Source organism: Corythoichthys intestinalis, chromosome 22 (assembly GCF_030265065.1).
Source record: "Corythoichthys intestinalis isolate RoL2023-P3 chromosome 22, ASM3026506v1, whole genome shotgun sequence".
Lineage (NCBI taxonomy): Eukaryota > Metazoa > Chordata > Actinopteri > Syngnathiformes > Syngnathidae > Corythoichthys > Corythoichthys intestinalis.
This window is the reverse complement of record NC_080416.1, coordinates 29,607,144-29,629,468: the sequence shown is the minus strand read 5'-3', so window position 1 is coordinate 29,629,468 and position 22,325 is coordinate 29,607,144. Positions and strand designations below refer to the sequence as shown.

General features: G+C 40.0%; 1 protein-coding gene across 2 annotated transcripts in view; it reads right to left on the bottom strand.

Annotated features, from left to right (window-relative positions):
- Window positions 1-4,319: 4,319 nt before the first annotated feature.
- pdcd6ip (programmed cell death 6 interacting protein) overlaps window positions 4,320-22,325 on the bottom strand; it is a 52,484-nt gene continuing 34,478 nt past the window's right edge. For both annotated transcript variants that reach the window (XM_057827933.1, XM_057827934.1), the window contains exons 11-17: window positions 17,324-17,435; window positions 13,677-14,095; window positions 11,048-11,182; window positions 10,878-10,972; window positions 10,689-10,806; window positions 8,521-8,705; window positions 4,320-8,452 (exon numbers count right to left, since the gene is read on the bottom strand). In XM_057827933.1, coding sequence (XP_057683916.1) covers window positions 8,275-8,452; window positions 8,521-8,705; window positions 10,689-10,806; window positions 10,878-10,972; window positions 11,048-11,182; window positions 13,677-14,095; window positions 17,324-17,435 — 1,242 coding nt within the window. In that variant the 3' untranslated portion in view covers window positions 4,320-8,274. The remainder of the gene's footprint in view (window positions 8,453-8,520; window positions 8,706-10,688; window positions 10,807-10,877; window positions 10,973-11,047; window positions 11,183-13,676; window positions 14,096-17,323; window positions 17,436-22,325) is intronic.

The window sequence follows — 22,325 nt, the reverse complement described above, 5'->3', positions numbered from 1 at the left end:
GGGGGTCACGTGATTTTGGGGCGTTTACGAGTCACTTACTATTCATTTTGGTGCATTTAGGGGTCACTTGATTTTGGGGCAACCACAGGTCACTGTTGATTTAGGGCGTGTCAAGTATCCGGTTAATTTTGGGGCATTTGCAGGTCACTTCTGTTGATTTTGGGTCACCTCTTGTTGATATTGGAGCATTGGTGGGTTTCTCCCTGATAATTTCGGTGTATTTAGGGGTCACTTGACTTTGGGTATTTTTTGGGTCCATTAACCTGTCAATTTTGGGGCGTTTATGGGTCACTTCCTGTCAATTTTGGGGGGTTTTATGGTCTTTTCCTGTCAATTATGGGGTGTTTACGGGTCAATTCCCATCAATTTGAGGTATTTAGGTGTCACTTGATTTTGGGACATTTTTGGGCCAATTACCGTTTCTTTTTGGTTACTTCTTGTTGATTTTGAGTCACTTCATGTTAATTTTGGTGCATTTAAGCCTCACTTCCTGTTGATTTTGGAGCATTTCTGGGTCAATTACTCTTTATTTTGGGTTAGTTCCTGTTGGTTTTGGGGCATTTCTGGGTGAAGTACTGTTTATTTGGGGTTACTTCCTATTCATTTTTGGTGCATTTAGGGGTCACTGTTGATTTCGAGTGTCAAATAACCAGTTAATTTTGGGGCTATTGACTTTGGGGATTTTCTTGGTCCATTAACCTGTCAATTTTGGGGCGTTTACGGGTCACTTCCTGTCAATTTCGGGGCATTTTGGGGCCAATTACTGTTTCTTTTTGGTGACTTCATGTTGATTTTGAGTCACTTCCTCTTAATTTCGGTGCATTTAAAGCATATTTCCTAATGATTTTGGGGCATTTCTGGGTCAAGTACTGTTTATTTAGGGTTACTTCCTATTTATTTTGTTGCGTTTAGGGGTCACTATTGATTTGGGGCGTTTCTGGGTCTAATAACCGGTTAATTTTGGGGCATTTGCGGGTAACTTCCTGTCAATTTGGGTCACTTCTTGTTGATTTTGAGGCATTGATGGCTCACTCCCGGTTAAAATTTGGTGCATTTAGGGGACACTGTTGACGTTGGGGCATTTCTGGGTCTATCAAAACCTGTCAATTTTGGGGCGTTTAGTTGTCACGTGATTTTGGGGCATTTTTGGGCCAATTACTGTCTATTTTTGGTGACAATGTTGATTTTGAGTCACGTCCTCTTAATTTAGGTCTATTTAGGGTTATTTAGGTGTCACTGTTGATTTTGGGACATTTTTGGGCCAATTACCGTTTCTTTTTGGTCACTTCCTGTTGATTTTGGAGCATTTCTGGGTCAATTACTCTTTATTTGGGGTTAGTTCCTGTTGACCTTTGGGGCATTTCTGGGTCAATTACTTTATTTGGGGTTACTTTCTGTTAATTTTGGGTCATTTCCTGTTGATTTTGGGGCATTTCTGGGTCTAGTACTGTTTATTTGGGGTCACTTCCTGTTGAATTTGGGGCATTTACATGTCACGTCCTGTTAATTTTGCTGCATTTACAGTATGACTGAGCTACAAGGTGCCTGTCTGACAGAACAACCCTGCAAACCGGATTGGACCCCCTCGCGGGCCATTTTTGGCTCGCGAGCTGTACGATTGACACATCTGTTTTAGGGTGTTCCATGGCAATGCAACTAATTTGACTATTTATTATGAAGCAACCCCTAAAAAGACAACTTTGTCATATAACATTTTTTAGAATGCATGTGAGAGGTGCACACAATCTGCTGGAATACTGATGAGTGTGTGGCTTTAAATCTAGTCAGAAAGACAGTCTTGGATGAAGATGACAACTGGCAGGGTAGCATTTCGGGGTACCATTATTATTTGTAATTGTCACTGCTGGTGGGCGGTGAGTGGTGACGCACCCCAGTGTGCATACAGCAATGGCGCAATCCTTGGATTAGATTAAAAGACAACTTGACAAGCGGGGAAAACATGATAAGGCAAAACTGGACGAACGGAATATGTCGCAAAACGTGGCGGTGCATAGAACAAGAAAAAGCGGGGGGAAATAAAGGAGCACGATGGATGCGGGCGAGCTCCCAGCAGCTCCTTTGCCAACATGGCCGCGCATCCGTCCAGACGTCACGCTGAGCCGCCATCTGCCACACACGCAAGTGCTAGAATAGGAGCTAATTTACAGCCAAAACCTGCCACGCAAAGAGAAAAGGCCACCTTTCAAAAAAATAAAAAAAAGGCAAGAACCTTGCTGCGAAAAGGTGGGAGGAAAGAATATCAGGCCCTCTCGCGCATAGTATCTCTCAACTCACTCTCATACAAACTCATACAATTTCTCTCAAACTCTAATGCAATCTGGAATCAATTCACTCCCACACTCATGCACTCAAAATCACACTCACTCATGGCCTCACACAAACACACTGGAGCACACACTCCCAAGTCTCTCTTAGATAACACACCATCATTAGCATTAGCCTCTCTTGACAGCAATTTAATATGTGAAGATCACCTGCGGCGGGGAGAGTGACGTGATTGAAACGGAGACCTCGCAGGAACACAATTTGCATGTCATTTAAACATGGAGGTCTGCCCCCCCACCGGGCGCTCAGAGGGCTAAAACAGAAAAAAAAAAAAAGCCAAATTATTGGAAGTTGACAGTGCTGCCACCCTGTGGTCGCTTTAGCCTTTTGAAACAGACAGTCAGGCCAAATCAGTATTGTAAATACATATACAGTATACAGTGCCTTGCAAAAGTATTCGGCCCCCTTGAATCTTGCAACCTTTCGCCACATTTCAGGCTTCAAACATAAAGATATGAAATTTAATTTTTTTGTCAAGAATCAACAACAAGTGGGACACAATCGTGAAGTGGAACAACATTTATTGGATAATTTAAACTTTTTTAACAAATAAAAAACTGAAAAGTGGGGCGTGCAATATTATTCGGCCCCTTTACTTTCAGTGCAGCAAACTCACTCCAGAAGTTCAGTGAGGATCTCTGAATGATCCAATGTTGTCCTAAATGACCGATGATGATAAATAGAATCCACCTGTGTGTAATCAAGTCTCCGTATAAATGCACCCGCTCTGTGATAGTCTCAGGGTTCTGTTTAAAGTGCAGAGAGCATTATGAAAACCAAGGAACACACCAGCCAGGTCCGAGATACTGTTGTGGAGAAGATTAAAGCCGGATTTGGATACAAAAAGATTTCCCAAGCGTTAAACATCTCAAGGAGCACTGTGCAAGCCATCATATTGAAATGGAAGGAGCATCAGACCACTGCAAATCTACCAAGACCCGGCCGTCCTTCCAAACTTTCTTCTCAAACAAGGAAAAAACTGATCAGAGATGCAGCCAAGAGGCCCATGATCACTCTGGATGAACTGCAGAGATCTACAGCTGAGGTGGGAGAGTCTGTCAATAGGACAACAATCAGTTGTACACTGCACAAATCTGGCCTTTATGGAAGAGTGGCAAGAAGAAAGCCATTTCTCAAAGATATCCATAAAAAGTCTCGTTTAAAGTTTGCCACAAGCCACCTGGGAGACACACCAAACATGTGGAAGAAGGTGCTCTGGTCAGATGAAACCAAAATTGAACTTTTTGGACACAATGCAAAACGATATGTTTGGCGTAAAAGCAACACAGCTCATCACCCTGAACACACCATCCCCACTGTCAAACATGGTGGTGGCAGCATCATGGTTTGGGCCTGCTTTTCTTCAGCAGGGACAGGGAAGATGGTTAAAATTGACGGGAAGATGGATGCAGCCAAATACAGGAACATTCTGGAAGAAAACCTGTTGGTATCTGCACAAGACCTGAGACTGGGACGGAGATTTATCCTCCAAAAGGACAATGATCCAAAACATAAAGCCAAATCTACAATGGAATGGTTCAAAAATAAACGTATCCAGGTGTTAGAATGGCCAAGTCAAAGTCCAATCCTGAATCCAATGGAGAATCTGTGGAAAGAGCTGAAGACTGCTGTTCACAAACACTCTCCATCCAACCTCACTGAGCTCGAGCTGTTTTGCAAGGAAGAATGGGCAAGAATGTCAGTCTCTCGATGTGCAAAACTGATAGAAATGACTTGCAGCTGTAATTGGAGCAAAAGGTGGCGCTACAAAGTATTAACGCAAGGGGGCCGAATAATATTGCACGCCCCACTTTTCAGTTTTTGTTAAAAAAGTTTAAATTATCCAATAAATTTTGTTCCACTTCACGATTGTGTCCCACTTGTTGTTGATTCTTGACAAAAAATTAAAATTTTATATCTTTATGTTTGAAGCCTGAAATGTGGCGAAAGGTTGCAAGGTTCAAGGGGGCCGAATACTTTTGCAAGGCACTGTAGATGATAATCAGAACAAAGAAAAATCGAAAAAAACTTTTAAAAAGGTAAATACATGAAAAAGAAATCTCGACCACTCCTTGACCATGACTCCTTTACCATGTTTCACCCATAAAATCCCCCCAAAAATCCGGCTGTGGCCATTCACAGCTGTGTCTTGACACTCGGTGATACATACTACATGAAGTTTTTGGATCGAAATATGGTAAGTACGCGATAATTCGTTAAAATCATGGCGTCTTTAATTATGCTCTCTCGACCTCTCACTAAGCCTGTGGCAATATGCAATAATTCCATTTATCGCACGATAAATAAAAATGAAGGCGGTAATTTTTCCGCTGCGATTTATCACCTCGCGTGCAGCAGACGTGCTGTTAAAAGTTGGGATTCCTTGTTACCAACTGCGCAAAATGCATCTTCGTTCCAGGTCCGGCAAAAAATAGCGCCGGAGCCAATTATTCCCATTATATTCTATTGTTCAACGCATACCAGCGTCAATGTTCCGGATTGACTGCGGACCATCTCCGGCGTGCCGGTGTTGTTGACGTGTGGGCGCTCCCGTCAGGGGTGACATTTCACGCGGGGCGGCAATTTTTCAGCGCAACATCGGATATTTACAACGAAGTCCGCCAAAACATTGTTACCGACTTGGCTGCTACGAACAACCTCGCTCTGACAACGAACAGCTGAATGAACATTGCGTGGCAAATTAAGAGCGCTGTGCGTCAAACTCTTCCTGTTTATGAAGTCGATTGTCATATGCTGGTGTTGTGTAGTAATGAGCAGACGTGACTTCAGCGGCGTTTGCTAGCTTTTTTTAATGCGCGCACACACTAGATATCATGAAATAGCAAACTAGATGTGCTACGTCCCGTGCCATTGGCCACGTGAGCCCAGATTGATTATGGGACACGTAGTCCATATACTACATCGATGAATTCTAAACTGTCATGACTGAATGGAAGTTAAGAAGGCCAAATCAATCCATACCAGTGACTATAGATAATGTTGCATACATTGTTAATTCAGTACGTGACACAGATGGATTCGGACCACAAATAGGATGTCTTGCTCATGTAGTAAACCTAGCTGCTAAGAGAGCTGTAGCAATCAACAGTGTGCCCCGCCTCACTTTACAAACAGTAAAGATTGTTCTCAGCACTTTTATACAATTTTTTTTAGATCAGTAAGAAGTAAGCACATAAATATTATGCACTAAAATGCATGTTTATATGTTGGCAATTTTTGCTCGTTAGCAAAAAAAAATTAAAAAAATAAAAAACCCGAAACAAAAAGTATGTTATTTTTTTCCCCAGAGCATTAAATGTATTGAATCGGATCCAAAATCATGTCCCCCGTATCGAAAATCCTACCGAACCGTGACTTAACTGTATCATTGCATCCCTATGGAACACCATTGTATAGAAGCTATGACGGGAAAAGTTTTCATTTGCCTAAATGCTTAAGTTATTGAGTGCAATTTTATTTTATTTTTTTCTTGAAAAACACATTTTTTTTAATTCTGTGTTTCTGTGCGGTATCAATATTGTTGTCTTTTACTTAAGAGGCATGGTCTATTGTTTTTAGTTGTAATTTCTTAAAAAGTAGTTTGGAATTTAAGAGTAAATATCGCGTTTGAATGGGTGTACTTGATCTATTAATATATACTGTATTCTCACTGTGTTATTGTAAATTGGTTTTTAAAAAATGGCGGGGGGTGGAGCAATAATATCGCATATCGCAATAATTTATGAGCTAAATTATCGCACACTAAAATTTGTTATCGCGACAGGCCTAGCTCTCACCTCCAGTTACGGTTTTGCTGCAAAAAATTTTCTTCTTTTTTTTGTAATGCCCTCCTGTTCAAAATTTCATTCCAGAAAATTGAGATTTTAAGCTTTCCACTGATGTATTACACATGCATATAGGACAATTTTGAAATCTGGCCAAATTGGGGGTCTCAGAGCGAAACTTCAAGTCACCTGAGTGTTTTCCGCCATATATGTATTTTAAGCACTTCAAAGGTAATACTTATGTTGTAAACATGTTACTGTCCCACCGAATTATTTTTAAAAAAGAATAAAGTAGAAAAACGCTTTTCTTTATTAAATGCTTCATTGAGTGAGTCCACTCAAATCACCTCAAGCTGCTCACTTACACACAATGAGTTGCCACAGCAGCTGTTTAACAAGTTAAACGATGATTGACACATGCGGCGCTTTGAAGTAAGCGTCTCTGGCAAGATCAGACCTTAACTGTCTGTCAATCATTGTTAACTTTATTTGCACTGCCTGACCAAGAAAAGCAGCAGGAGCGAGAGTGAGAGACTACGTGATCGGATCAGGACAGCTCTATAAAATACTGCATTTATTTATTTTATTTTAATTGGGGAAAAAAAGATCCGTGATGGAATGAGGGCGCGAAGTAGCGAGGGATCACTGAATATATATATAAATGAGGCATGTGACGTTTACTGGTTTCAAGGTTTACGCTGGTATGAAAACGCCACGGTTCCAAAATCACTAAAATTTTCAGTCATACCGTACTACGGTATTAGCCATTTTTTAAGTCCCAAAAATGCAGCGAGAAATCCGTGGCTTGGTGCGGCAGCGCTCACCCCTCCTCCTCAAGTTGTTGCTCTGTCCTGTGTGTCGGTGACACTAAACCTGAGCTTTTTCCGCCCTCAAAAAAAAAAAAAAAAAAGCCGGTAGTATGGGAGTATTTTGTCTACCGAAAAGAAACAGACCGCCACGGCTTAGAGGAGGAACCCTTTATGCAAAATTATAATTATACCAAAAAAGGAAAAACAACCCCAAACCCTATATTTAGATTTCTTCATTATATATTTGGTAAGTCAAAGTAAGAGATTACAAAAATCTGCTTTTACTTTGGAAAACATCAATTCAGATTTTTCCCAGTTTTCGGACATCTTGCCTTCTAAACTAGCTTCTTAATAATGCTGCAACAGCTAATCGATTGATAAATTAGTTCCTAACAAATTTGATAATTGATACAGTTGATGACAGTCATCCATTTTGTCATTATTACTTACAACATGCCTCCAACGTCAAGGTAATTGAAAAGAGTGACATTTATCCAAATTAATCGTTTAGTTAATTGCCAGATTAATCAATTATGAAAATAATCGTTAATTCCAGCCGTAATAAGAATTTGCGTTCCCTGAGAATTTTTCCTCCAAAGCAATTTTGCGCCCCCTCCCCTAGATGACGCCCTAGGCAATGGCCTAGCTCGCCTATGCCCTGAGCACGACCGTGTTTTTCTGACTATAAGTTGCACTTTTTTTCCCCGTTTAGTTTGGGGTATACTCAGGTGTGACTTCTATTTGTTGTTTTACGCAGACTGTTGTTCCCTATTTTATTGTAATTTCTATAATTTTTGCTAATTATTATTTTTTTTGTTAATGTGCAACTTATACTCAAAATATGGTATATCTTCTCCTTGTAAAGATACTGCAACTTCCCTGCAAAGAAGACAAGAATTTCCCCTGTGTTAGCCAGTCATATTGTTTTATACATATATTCATATTCAATAATAATAGAGCAAGTCTCTCGGGTTGTACAGCTTGTGATTGTGACATTGTCGGCGGAAAGCGATCTAAACAGCCACATTGCCTGTATTTCACAGATATTAGAAAAGAAACCCATGTGTGCATAAACGAGGTGGTTAGGGGTGAATTACAAAAATAGGAAAGCTGATAAAGTGGGGCGGGGCTTACACACCACCTGTACCCGCTGGGGGATGTCCTCCAGCGCACTCCAGTCGGGGACAGCGGCCATTTTGGGTTAGTGCTTCAATCAAAAGGAGGGGGGAAAAGTGCCTTGAAGATCCCAGAAGGTAAAGAAAAGTTAAGGGCGTATAAAACTTTCTGCAAAGAAGGAGGAAAGTGTTAGGGGGCGCTGCTGTAGTGACGGTGGTTTATTGCTGAGGGTAGTAGTTCTGCTGTGAGGGTTGCTGAGGGTATCCGGGGTAGCCCTGTGTGCCTGGAGGAGCGCCCGGGTAGCCAGCCTGGCCCGGTGGCGCCTGGTAGGGCACATAGGGTACATTGTACTGGCCGTAGGCATACGGGTTGTAGCCCATCGGCATCTGGAAGTACCTACGAGGACACCGTGGCGTTAGGGTCATGCGAGAAAAGGTTGCGGTGCGGTTTAGGACGGAACTCACTGCGGGTACCCCTGGTAGGCGGGGTAAGGGGGTCCCTGCGCCGCGGAGGGTGGCGCCACCGGGGGTGGGTTGCCTGTGGGTGTAGGGGTGACGGGTGTACTAGCCGCTGGAGTCAGGTTGGGTGGAGGGGGTCTGGCAGGTGGCAGGGATTTGTCTTGGGTCTGCGGAGGCGCCTGCGGAGGGACCTGGTCAAAGACAAGGATAGTGGTCACTACAGTGGACATCTATTCAAATGTTAGCATTAGCTTAACTCATTAGCTGCCAAGTGTACAGTGTCTGTGGTGGTTAGTCAGACAGGGAAGTTGATATTGCATGAGTAAGCTATTTTAATACTTATGCTGAGAATTGCAATGAGTTCATCATTAGTCAGGCATGAAAATGGGTCAGGGTTTAAAAGTTGAGAAGGGTGTGGAGGAAATATGTTCCGGTACACCAAACGACTCATTTTCTCCTGATTTGTCAAACGACTATTTTTGCGATTAGTCGACTAATTTTATAACCCCCCCCCCTTTTTTTTGTTTTGTTTTTTTTACTAATGTAGCAATGACATTTTTGACGACGCTTATTAATTCACAACAACATTTTGGAACTCTTAAATTCTTGATTAAAGTACAAATAAAGGCGTAAATAACAACAATAAATCACAAATAAACTGAGGTAAAATGCTGATAGCATTAACTAGTGCAAAAGAATGGAATGGAACAGATTCAGAACACTGACTTCGCCTTTCCAACATGATTCAAAACAAATCTTAAAAAAATATCAAGCATTAATATTATCTTATACTACTATATATATTCATTGCCGATCAGATTTTTCATAAAGGGTGTCATTTTAAAGCTATTCTTAGTGTAGAATCTAAATTCTGAAGTACGTGGGATTAACTCCAGAAATCGTTATTTATATTATATGACGAACATGACGTGCTTTTATTTTGAAATGTTCACCGGAAGTACAATCACTAAACTGCTAACCGTAAGGTGCTTTTATTTTTGAAATGTTCACCGGAAGTACAATCACTAAACCGCTAACCGTAAGCTTTACACTCTGCAAAAAAGCTCTTTTTGTCATTGCATGTGGTGTCAGTAATCAAAAAAATTTTTTTTTCTTTTTTTTCTTTTACAAATGCTGTTAAACAGCGATTTTTCATGTTTGAAGTGTCACCTTTTCACTGCAAGTTTGTGCTTTGGAGAACACTGCCAATGTTTTTTAGCAGGCTAAAGTAGTTTGCCTTTTTCCCCCCCATTAGCCTCAATGTAGCAATGCTAACGTTTACAGTGTTTAATATAGATGCGTTTCCTTATTTTGTATGTCTGAACTTTAATTATAATTCTGTGTTGCTGACTAATAAAGATCTGTGAAATGAACTGGAGTCTCATATGCCATCAGCACGCACGCCCAAATGTATGCACTCGCGCGCGGCGATAAAACACAGCTGTGAAAATTACCGCCCTCATTTTTATTTACCGTGCGATAAATGGACTCATTGCACATCCCGACAGGCTTACCAACTTCAATAAAACATGTCATTCGTTAGTTAGATGGACTAACGATCTGCCAGCATGTAATTGTCTCCTGTCGTCTTCCAAAATTACAACTAGGTGACGGCGCTTTAGGTGTTCATTCACGGCCGACGTGCAGCCAAGCTTGACATTGAAGCGACAGGACACAACAGTGTACCCTCCTTTGTTTTGTTGAAATAAGTCAATGTTTTGACCACTCTGGTGCGCTTTTTTTTGCTATGTGCCTTTTTATCCACTTGCATAGCAAGCATTGGACATTTACCCCCCGCCCCCATAAAAATGTTCTCCTAGGATCAACACAATTCAAGTAGGTCACCCTTTTTAACTTCAAAACGGCGAATTTCGCCGAAAAGTGACAAGATTTTCATGCCTGATTAGTAGTAGACGTCCAATCCGTTTGACGTGGGAGGGATATTCATTCGCTGACATCCCTCCCACGTCAAATGGATTGGATGTCTACTACTAGTGATGTCATTCCATGGCTGTCAATGGCAGCAAATGCCAGGCAACGAGTTCAATTACGGGTCACTTCCAGTTGATTTTGGGGCATTTTTAGGTAACGAAACTACTTCCAGCAGCAATTAATTTCGTAAGTAGAGGTACCACTGCACAATATTTTGCCAAATTGTTAGGCAAGGAGCTTACAAATATTGTCCGGGGTGCAGGAGTGGGCCCGCCAGGGGCGGTCGGGGGTTGGCTTTGGTAAGCGGGCACGTTGAAGTTGGGGGCGCTGGGCTCACGGGCGATACTCTGCTGCAGCTCCCTAGAGGAAAAAAAAAGATGGCAACCCATTAAAATTCAGACAAAACCTCATTTAGTAGTTAAACGACTTACTTAAGGAGCTCATCTCGCTCCGTTTTGCGAGCAAAGACAATGTCACAGCATTTGTTCTGGAACTTGAGCAGGATCTCCGTCAGGTCGTTGTAAAACTGCCAAGAAGAGAGGTGAACACCAGATGTCACACGCTCCTAACATTGAACTGCCCGATGAGGACGGAAGAAAACCTTGGTGCCTTCGCGGAGGTTGCTGCTGATCTCCACGTAGCTGTCGTGGGCCGAGGCCAGCTTCTTGAGGACCTCCTCGCGTTGGTTGGCCTCTGTGTTGGACTGCTTCAGACTGCTAAACTCCTGATGCGCCACCTGTAAAGCCAAAGTCACCTTTTACGCCCCATCGACGACGTGACAAATGGTATGATAGGAGCTGACATTAATGGTGCCTGATTGAATGCCGTTGCGCTTCAAAACCTCCATCATTCAGACACTTAAAGACGAGCATTGACGACGAGTTACCCTGCTTGTGACATTTTACAACTTTTTTTGCCCCTCAAAACATTCCCTTATGTATGGTAATGTGGGGGACATTAAAGTAGCAAGAAGTTTCACCTACAGTTGCCACGCCTATACACGACCTTTGTCCTCAGCTCCAACCCCGTTTACGGTTACCCAGCGGTGTGCCGATGATGATAAAATAATTTCATGCTGCACAGGGGAACAAGAGTGTCAAAATGACATATCTAGAATTAGCATTAGCATAGCCTTTTGCGTTGAACCCTGCTTTTTATAGTCCAGTGCAACTTACTAATGTGCTAATTATATTAATTATATTGCAAACCCCAGGTGTAAATACACCTGTCGTTTATAATCCGATGTGTTTTATAAATGATCAAACACAATTTCTTGTAAAATTTAGTGGGGGTGGTTTACAGTCAGGTGTGTCTTACGGTCCTAAAATACAGTAAATGTTTAATAAATTGTGTGTGTGTATACATATATACACACACACACACACACACAGAGACAGAGAGACAGAGACAGAGACAGAGACAGAGAGAGAGAGACAGAGAGACAGAGAGAGAGAGAGAGAGAGAGAGAGAGAGAGAGAGAGAGAGAGAGAGAGAGAGAGAGAGAGAGAGAGAGAGAGAGAGATAATAGGGGTGCATCTATGGATTATTTAGGTAATCGACTGAGCCAGGGTTTCCCCTACATATAAAAGATTGTGGCGCACCGCCACGCCAAAATAAAAGCTGCTACGCATTGCAAATGAGATGTTTTTTTTAATTTATAATTTGTATAATTTAACAATACGTCTAAAAGAATATCTTTAGCTCATTATTTATGCACGTCTGAAATAGCATGTCAAATATCAATTGTTCTTTTACACACTTTATTTTGAAAATCTCATCGGTTCTCCTGTTGCAAGCGTGAGTTTGACTATTTTGGCACGGAGTCGGGAGAAAAATCCACAGAAAGGTATTTCAAGTTAAATAACGCAATTCTGGTTTAAACTTTTGAAAATGACCTTTATATTGGAATAATTTCACAAGAGCAATATATGCATTTAAAACTAAATTAAATTACCTGAGCTCAGCCTTAAACGGTATCAAAAAAAAAAAAAAATCTAAATACAACAAAAGAACAATTGGCTAACTTCGCAAAAGTCCGCTAGCCTAAATGCTATAAAATGCTAACTTTTTTTTTTTTATATATAATAAAGCTCTTAACAAACCGTTCAGACACATATTCCCAGAAAGAAACGGCTAAATATACTTCTAAACTAAATAACGAATGCATAAACAAACATTAGGTCAAACAAACTCATACTTTATGTTGGACTGAACAAGGAGCAGCAGGATTCAGCCACGTTAGACAGGTAAAGGCATATTCACTGTTGCCACAAGAGGGCAGTTTGTCCACCCAAATGAATAAAAATAAAGGCAACACTTTCAAAACAAGCCATTACAACTTCACTCTAATTAAACGAATCTTCGTAGTAAAATTTGATGCAAAGCTTTTTTTCCCCAAATCGAATTACTCGAGTTAATAAATTAATTGTTGTATATATGTGTGTGTATATATATATATATATATACATGCATGTGTGTGTGCGCGTGTACTAACAGCTGAACCTAGACTAGACTTTTAGCTCAGTTGTCAGCACGTTCGACTGCTACAGTGACAATGCAGATATATATATATATATATATATATATAAATAATATTTGATATTAATGCACATTTAAGAGGAGATGTGACATATTTATGTCACACTGCTGTTGCCATAGAGTGCACTTCCCGTGGGTGTGGTATTATAGTATAAAAGGGATCTCTGTGATGTGTCGGTGACACATATGCTGAGAAGCACACTGAATAAAGAAGTGTTGTCCCATTCAACTCTCAGCCTTAAATGTACTTAGATTAAGGAAGTACATCTTAAAGTTGAGACAAAGATTGAAATAAAAACTGGTTGATGTATAAATAGTTTTTAAAAATGCTTTAAATATTAATGAAACAAACATTTTAATAAATGTTTAAATACTGAAATAAACAAACAATATAATTAAAAAAACTTGAAATCAAAAAAACTTGAAATAAATGTACTAAATACATATTCAAATATACGTTTAAAAAAATTAAAGGGTAAAAAAAAGTTGAACTAAATGGGAATTGAAATGTTATAAAAATTAAGTAGTTACATGTTAAAATAAATAAAAGATTAAATAATTGTTTAAATAAAAACCTTTGAAATTTAAATACTAACATTTTAAATTACACATTGAATTGGGTAATGGTTTAATGATGCATTCATTAAATTTTGGCACTCTTGGACACATTTGGTGGTAGTTTTGCAGGTTACCTGAATTTTTCCCAGCAGCTCCTCCTGCTGGCGAAGGCTGGCCTGCACCTTCTGGTTGTGCTCACTGTACATCTTGTCCAGCTGCCCCAGCGAGAGTTGCTCCTCGTTGATGGCGCCGTCCTTGGCCAGCGCCGTCAGGAAGGTCCCGCACATGTCGAAGGTCACGCCCTTGATGTCGGACTCCAGAGCCTCGCGTTCCCGCTTCACCTCGTCCAGCTGGGCCAGCTGCGCACGCAGCACGTTCACCACCTCGCTGCCCTGCAGCGTCTTCATGGGGTTGGCGGAGGGCAGCGCGGCGCTCAGCTCGCTCTCGGGCTTGCACAGCAGCGCGATCATTTCACAGTGGGCGTTGTAGCGGTCCTTCACCACTTGGTCCGCCTGTACAGCCTTGTCCAGGATGCTGCGGAAATTTGCGCCCTCTAGGATGCAAAGCGCACAAAAAAAACAAGATGGTATAAGCACCTCATTTTCAGACATAAGAAAGTATGGCTGTGACAATATACCCGAAAAGGTTATCGTTATACTGCCACCAAGATTTACTGTTTAAAAAAACATAAGGAAACAACGGGTGCTACCAAAATGTTTCATTAGAATAATGTCTACGTTAGCTCACCGGCCACCATCAACGGCGCTAGACATCCAATTCATTTTGACCGGATTAGACGTCAAGTGCCGTCAATGACACTGAAACAAGATCTTTCACATCCTGTCTTTTGTAGGCCTTTACAGGTCACTTCCTGTTCATTTTAGGGCATTTACAGGCTATTTCCTGTTGATTTTGAGTCACTTCCTATTTAATTGAGGACATTATTGAGTCAATTCCTTTTCAGTAACTCAAAATCAACCGGAATTGCACTCACGCCAAAAAGGCAACGACCATCTTGGACCTGACGCCATGCTTGTCGCTTGCCCACACATGCTTTAACCTTTTAAGCAGCGATCTCTTTTTAAAGTAGATATGCCACGACATAATATGAAATGGTGAAGTACTACGTTGCATTTGGCTGCACCAATGTGCAGGAAAATTGGAAGAATCTGCACTTTTAACGGATCCCAAAAGAGGAGCGCTGTGAGAAGTGGCTGGATGCCATCAAACGGGTAAACGTCTTCACAACTGACGTTTTGAGGCTCTGTAGCGCTCATTTCATAGGAGGTATGCAAATTTATTACTATCATTTTTGATTATGCTAACGTTTGAGTGCGTTTGGAAGCTGGGACAAGCTACCACTCAGATAGGGAAGATGCTTCAAGTGGAAAGCCTTACACTTCCGCGTGCAGAGAGAAATAAAACCTAAGAATGCCTTTGATCTAAAGTGATGTGTGTGATTTGCGTTACCTCAAGTGTAGTAATGTAATTCATTAACGATTGTTCATTTATCCAGTTTTTATTTCTTCATTGTATTAATTCATTGCACGAGAGAAAAGCAACAATCCTGTCACCCGATTATGTGCCATCCATCTTTAGCTATGTGAAGGCTACAGAAAAACAAAAGACGGGTGTATTGGAGACCTTAAACCAACGCCAGCAAATCAAACGTTTTTCGAAGAAACGGCATTTGTAGGCTTTTAAAGTTCGGTGGGTGCAAGTACTCCTCATGTTTATTAGGTAATTATATACAGTATGTCCGGGTAATCTAAATGTGGCAGCTAAAAAGCTAACAAAATGTCCTGTCTCAATTTACAACTGGTATTTGTTGTATTTTTTTTTAGAAAATTTCCATTTTTGCGTGTGGGAAACAATGCCACTAAAAGGTCCAAGTTGGAGGAATGTTTAGAGCTATGCAGAAACACGTCACAAGTCACGTGACGGTGAAAAACATCTATAGTGTGTCTGTCAACTCAATGGTTGCCATTGACGGCGCTAGACACCCAATCCACTGAGACGTGAAGGGGCGAATGAACTGAATGCTTATGACAGATGTCATTAAGTGTCATTCGGCAAATTATGTCACTCCATTTACGTCCGGCTCCTACAGTGGGGAGAACAAGTATTTGATACACTGCCAATGGGTTTTCCCATTGACAGTGTATCAAATACTTGATCTCCCCACTGTATCTTTTACATCCGTTCAAAAGTGAGATAATTTGCCAGATAACACTAAATTAATTCTGTTATACGCATTCATTTATGCCCATGACAGTGTCATGTCACAATTATTATCTAATGACAGTCTTATGGCACCATAGTCAAACAAAGTGTTACCAAATACCATAACTAGCATTTAATGAAACCGCTGGAACAGTAACTGAAGAAATAGAATAAAAATTAGCACAGAACATGAATTTTGATTTGTTATTTACATCAGTAGCACTGAAATGTATGCTAGGAGGCATGTTGGACAACAACAGTGTTGACAGCAGGTGGAAGCAGAGATTGTCTGTCTCCCCCAAGGGAGCAGTAATGGCCAAATGAAGCTTCTTGAAGCAATGGAGCTTTGCAGCAAATTGGTTCAAAGCTTCATGGTGGTTCATTTGGTCTTATGACAGTCATATGATGCCACTGTCAAATAAAGTGCTAATTTTTGGTGTAAATATCCCATAATACAGTGAGGACAGCTGCAGCTTATAGCCCAGTGCACCTTATCATTGAACAAATGCCGTTTTCGTTTCAAATTTGGTGGGTGGCGGCTAATAGTGCGAAAATTATGGTACATATAACTTCTCAGTTATCAGATTTCTTCATTATATTTTTGTTAAGTCAAAGTAGGACATGAACCAAAATCTGTCATTACTTTGGAAAACAACAATTGACATTTGTGCCAATTTTTGGACATCTTACTGTCCAAACTAAGTTCTTAATAAGGCTGCAACAACTAATCGATTAAACCGAATAAACTAGTTGGCAACGAATTTGATAATCAGTACAGTTGTAGACTACAGTTAAGCCAGGAAGCTGTAAGAAAATATTACTTTTGAAGGAAATAGTCATCCATTTTTTGTCTTCATTGTTACTTACAACTTGCCTAAAACAACTTCAAGGTCAATTGTGAATTAAAAAAAGTGACATTTATCCGTTGAATTAATCAGCCAATTAATCGATTATGAAAATAATCGTTAGTTGCAGGCTTATTGGTTGTGTAGAACTATATTTCCATTTATTCACAATAATCATATGTGGGAGCAGCCACTTTGCTTTTCTTGCTATATTCACACAGGCCCTTTGTCCTCTTACCAGTGTATCATAGCAAGTCTTTAGGGGAAGTTAACCCTCTCCCAAGGGGGATGTAACAAAAAGTGTAGGAGCTGAGAGGCAGGACACACTCTGTGTCCCGGTAACGACATGTCATGTCTTTTCTATTTGTCTGTCTTGAAGTGTAAATTCTTTGTTCTTTTTATTCCTGAATTCTGTGTCATCATCTCCTGTTCGTTATAAGAATAAAACAAGGGAAAATCGACTCTTTTCTTTCAGTTGACATAGACCGCCATAAATGTCCAATCTATTTGAACTGGGAAGGTCCCACTTCAAATGAATTGGAAGTCTACTAGTGATAAACTCAATTCAATTCACAGCTGAAGGATGAAAATAGCTCGTTTTTCTGATTTTTAGTGTTTTGTAGAATGATTTCCTGACTCATGTATTGATAATTCTTGTATCGCCATATCGGAGATCATCGTGAGCCTTGTAATTGCCAGTGAGATGGTTGTACCGGCGCGAAGGGGCTTGTAGAGATCCCCAGACGGCGTCCTGTTCCAGCGTTGGTTGAATTTGGCTCTCAACTCGTTGTCCGTCGTCTCCTCGTCGTCCAGCATTTTCAGTGCCTTGAAAATAGCGCAAATGAGTAAACCTTTGGAAATGTGTCGACAGAGAGCAAGTTTCACACAACCCGAATTCTGCCCAGCAACTTGGAAGAAAGCCGTGTACTTTCCTTTCCGTTTGATTGCAGTTGTGCTTTGTCTTTTTTTTTTTTTTTTTTTTGCATTTTTATTCATTTTTTACATCAGTAGTGCCTACTTTGGGGAGATTTTACTCTTTGGTCTTTTTCCCAGTTTCTCAACAAACTTGGAAGCGCGTTTCAAGTGGATCCCGCCGTCTGTTTCTGTGCAGAGCGGCTTGGCGGCGTAGATAGCGGACACGCAGTCCTTGGCCCTGAGATGAGTGGATTTAGATTTTTAATGAAGATCCTGATCTGGGATTGCAGCCATTAGGGATTATTAAGGCTTTCTAATATTTGTGTGTGTAGTTGTGGCGATCCGTTTGAGCCAGCTTCTAAAAAGCGTTGCGTTCTACTTCGTCGAGATGACAAACAAGCTGTCACCGAGCATTTGAAGCTCGGGCCGCTTGTTCGCGCCACTTCCCTACCGACGCTTTGTTGTGCCGCTCTATGCTGGTGCTTCTGTGCAGCTTCACACACTTTGTTTCAGCACTGACATTTTTGTGACTACGCTTACACACGTAACGATTCTTGTCACGTCCTTGGGACAGTTCTATAAACTTTGTTAAAACTAGTGCTGCAACCATTAATCGATTAACTAGAGCAATTCAACCATTAATCGATTAACTAAAGTAGAGCTGAAACGAGTACTCGAGCAACTCGAGTAACTCGAGTTTAAAAACTGATCCGAGTAATTTTATTCACCTCGAGTAATCGTTTATTTTGACAGCTCTAAGCATCACGTTTTGCTCGGACTACTTTTAATGCGGGACAATGCGATGTCACGTGCGGAGAGGAAGAAGGGAAAAAAAAAAACTTACTGCAGCCGACAGCCGCCTCAAACGACGCCGACGTTGCTAAATACTAGCCCGCACGATGCTACGTTGGTACAGGTAGCGTCTGATGCGTCTCATAGAGATCACATGTATGTTGAACTAGATGCGAAATGACAGACTCGGCCGCGTCTGGGCAGCGTTAGTAAACAGCCGCCATCTTAAAGCAGTAGAGCGCTAAGCGCTAATAAAGAGCGTTAAGCGCTAATAAATAAGATTAACATTACTGTCGCTACTAGCTCACGTAACGTTAGCCCTGCGGAGGGCTAGGTTTCAATTAATTATTACCACTGTTGATGCGTGGCTAACGTGTCTTACATACAGGCTTTAACATAACATAGCATTGTGGAGTGATGAGGGTGTAAAATAAAAACTTAACCATGCTAACAATCAATTTTAGCTCAGTAGTCATAGTTGGATAAAACACCAAGTAGCACTGGTCCCTAATGTGCTCCAATACAGCCTGTATCATACATTTATTTTGAACACTGCAAAAACTCAAAATCCTATCAGGACTTACAGTTTAGACTAACTTAAAACTTAACTAGAACTTAAAAATGGCTAGACACAAAGAGAAATTCAATTGAAACACGTGGGAAAAAATCCTAACTTTTAAGTGATGTGTGTTATCAAGCGTAACGGCATTTTTAGGTAAGATATATATATATATATATATATATATATTTTTTTTTTTTTTTTTTTTTTTTTTTAAATAAGATCTAAAAGTTTTTTGAGTGAAAGCAGTGAATTAGTTTTTTTTTTTAAATTCTAGTTACATCTGAGATGCAATTGTTGGTTGTTTTCAACAATATACATCGAAAATAAAGACATTGATTGACTGAAAATGGTTCAAGATTAGATGAAATGTATTGTTTTTCTCATGTATATTTATAATTGCTCTTCACCTAAAAATATATTTGTTTTATCCGATTACTCGATTAATCGATAGAATTTTAAAATATTCGATAGCTGCAGCCCTAAACTAGAGCAATTCAGTTAAAAAAAAAAAAAGCTTCGAATTTTGCTGCTTTGATCATTGTTTAGACTGCCGTTGTAATGGTTTGTTTTGAAAGTGTTTGCATTTAGTTTTATTCATTTGAGTGGATACACTGCCCTCTTGTGGCAGCAGTGAATATAACAATTCATTTAACATGGCTGAATCCAGCTGCTCCCTGTTAAAACCAACATAAGCTAAGTTTTTATTTGAGCTTTATAGGTATATTTAGCAGTTTTTTGTGGGAATATATGTTTGAACGATTGGTTAAAGACATTGTAAAAAAGAAACGCTAGCACTTTATAGCATTTAAGCTAGCGAACTTTTGCTATGCAAGTTAGGCAATTGTTCTTTTGTTGTATTTAGAGCCTCGATTATGTTTTTTTTTTATACCATTTGAGACTTAGCTCAGGTATTATAATTTAGTTTTAAATGAAAGTGCAATCCCGCAGTTTGAAGAAACACTTGGGAATTTTATTTTGTATTCACATTTAATGCTCTTTTGAATGTGCAATCTTAGCCTGCCTTTGTTTTACATCTCCTAAAAATTATTCTGCAACACATTATGTATTCCTAATCCAATTACTCGATTATTTAAACTAGCTGATAAATTGACTACTAAAATAATCGATAGCTGCAGCCCTAGTAAAAATGCTTTGCTTTACGACAAAATGTTTGAGTAAATTATTATTGTCATAAATTCCTTCTATCATTTTATTAAGAAAAAAAAAAAAAAAAAAAAAAACTTCCGATTGGCATCTGGTCACTTCTTTTTGATTTGGGGGCATCGGGAAGGATTGGGAATGATTTCAAGCCGAAATATTAAATGAGCCATTGGAAATGAAAGGAAATTGGTAATAATTGTTTTTGGCCCAAAATTGTGACATTTTGATGTAAAATGTGAAGAATTAAAAACTGTGAAATTTCTGGTGACTATATTGAATAGGGGGCGGGGTGACAATACAGTATATGGAAAACCTTTTAGGCCAAAAGCTTATTGATATACTCGATCAATATATCATTTAAACAGGTGTCACTGTTTAAGTAAAAAACTGGTTGCCACCAAAATCTTCCATTAGAATAGCGTCAACGTTAGCTCCCCGGCTACTACTGACGGTGCGGGACATCCAATTCATTTTGACTGGATTGGACGTCTAGCGCCGTCAAAGGCATTGAAACCAGAACATTCACTGCTGGTCTTTTGTGGGCATTTACAGGTCACTTCCTGTTCATTTAAGGGCATTTATAGCAGTGTTGTCCTAGTCATATTTTAGTCATTTTAATATGTGTGCGTCTATCTACTTTTAATCTATAATTGTCAAAATGTTTTCATTTATAAACTTCAAAAGTTTTAGTGCATAAATAAATAAATAAATAAAAGGTTTCCAACAATTTCGATTGAACACGACAGACGAGCACATAACTGTAGTTATTTCAGTAGGCTGGAATGGGCACACGCTTAAGCCTTTGTGGGGTGTGGGGTGTGTGTGTGGGGTGGGGGTGGGGGGGTGGGGGGGATAGAACGTCACATGAGTGACACGACCAAACGTTGCGAGATTAATTCTAATTACATATTCAATATGAAAATATCACACATAGTGAATTTATGACAGAAACTATGGCAAATTTTCATCTCGTTTTGGCAACCATTTGGCTATGTTTTAGTCTCCTAAGATACGATTTCAGCGCGTCATCGTGACGTCATAGTCATGATAAAATTGTTCGTTGACGAAATGTTTTCATTTTCGTTGACGAAAACAACACTAATTTACAGGTTACTTCCTGTTGATTTTGAGCTGTGTTTTTTCGTTAAAGATGACTATAACGAAAATATTTCTTCAGGGTTTTTTCAAAGTTTTTTCATTACGACTATGAGACGATAAGCTAAAATAGTGTTTTGGGAGACCAAAACCTAACGAGACGAATGCCAGTTGTCGTCTGACAAGAGAATAAGACAAAATGAGTAATTGTTTCCGTCACATGTTTACATGTGACATTTTATGTGTAATTCGCCTGCATCGTAGCATTATCTTGTTGTGTCACTAATGTGACGTGCTCCGCCCCCCTCGCCGACTCACCAGTGTGTCCCCTCCAGTGTCCACACTTGCAGGCACAGTAAGATTTGTTTTCTTATCTTGGCCAGAGACAATATGCAATGTTGCTTTAGCCTTTAAAGGTCTGTGTTGAGTGATCATCACAAACTAAATGTAACTCGTAACATTAGCATCACAGTAAGTGCGAGCGTCCTCTGAAACTCAACTTTTTTTGCATAATCCTTACTTTCCCGAACATAACGTGCACTTTTTTTCCCAAAATCAACTTGTAAAATCATAGTGCGCATTATACACGGGTACAGGGATGGAGACAGAAATTTTATTTATATTATATATATATATAAACTTTCTTTTTTTTGGTTATTGACACGACCATGTTGTGTTGAAGAAACGTACGCGGCGATCCGTTGCCGACCATTACGGTATGTGACGTCACCATTTTGTTTCGGTAATACTTCATTCTGATCGGTCGAATGATTTCGCCTGTGTTAAATTCTGCTTTTTTCACTCTTCATAAAGCACAGAATTTAGTTTCTTGAACTCATTTGAGTCAACGTTTATTGCAGCTCCACAACTGGGACCATAACAAACGTAACACATCACAGACTTCCTGTGTCCGTCAACTATATCGGTCCCTCGGGAAACCCATATAACAATAGTTCCTATTGTAACTGTCATGTCTACAGCAATGAGCTCTCTCGGATTTCCGACTTACCTTCTCACTTTCATTTTACCGTATCAATCCATGGAGGAAACATTTATTCATCATGATGAAACGAGCAAGTTATACAGCAGCCTTTAAAAGAAAAGCCACATCTGTTTTGTTTTCTCTTGGATTCTGGTAAATTGAAGTTATCAGATCATATTACCGTACATATTGTCAGTTTACGGTAATG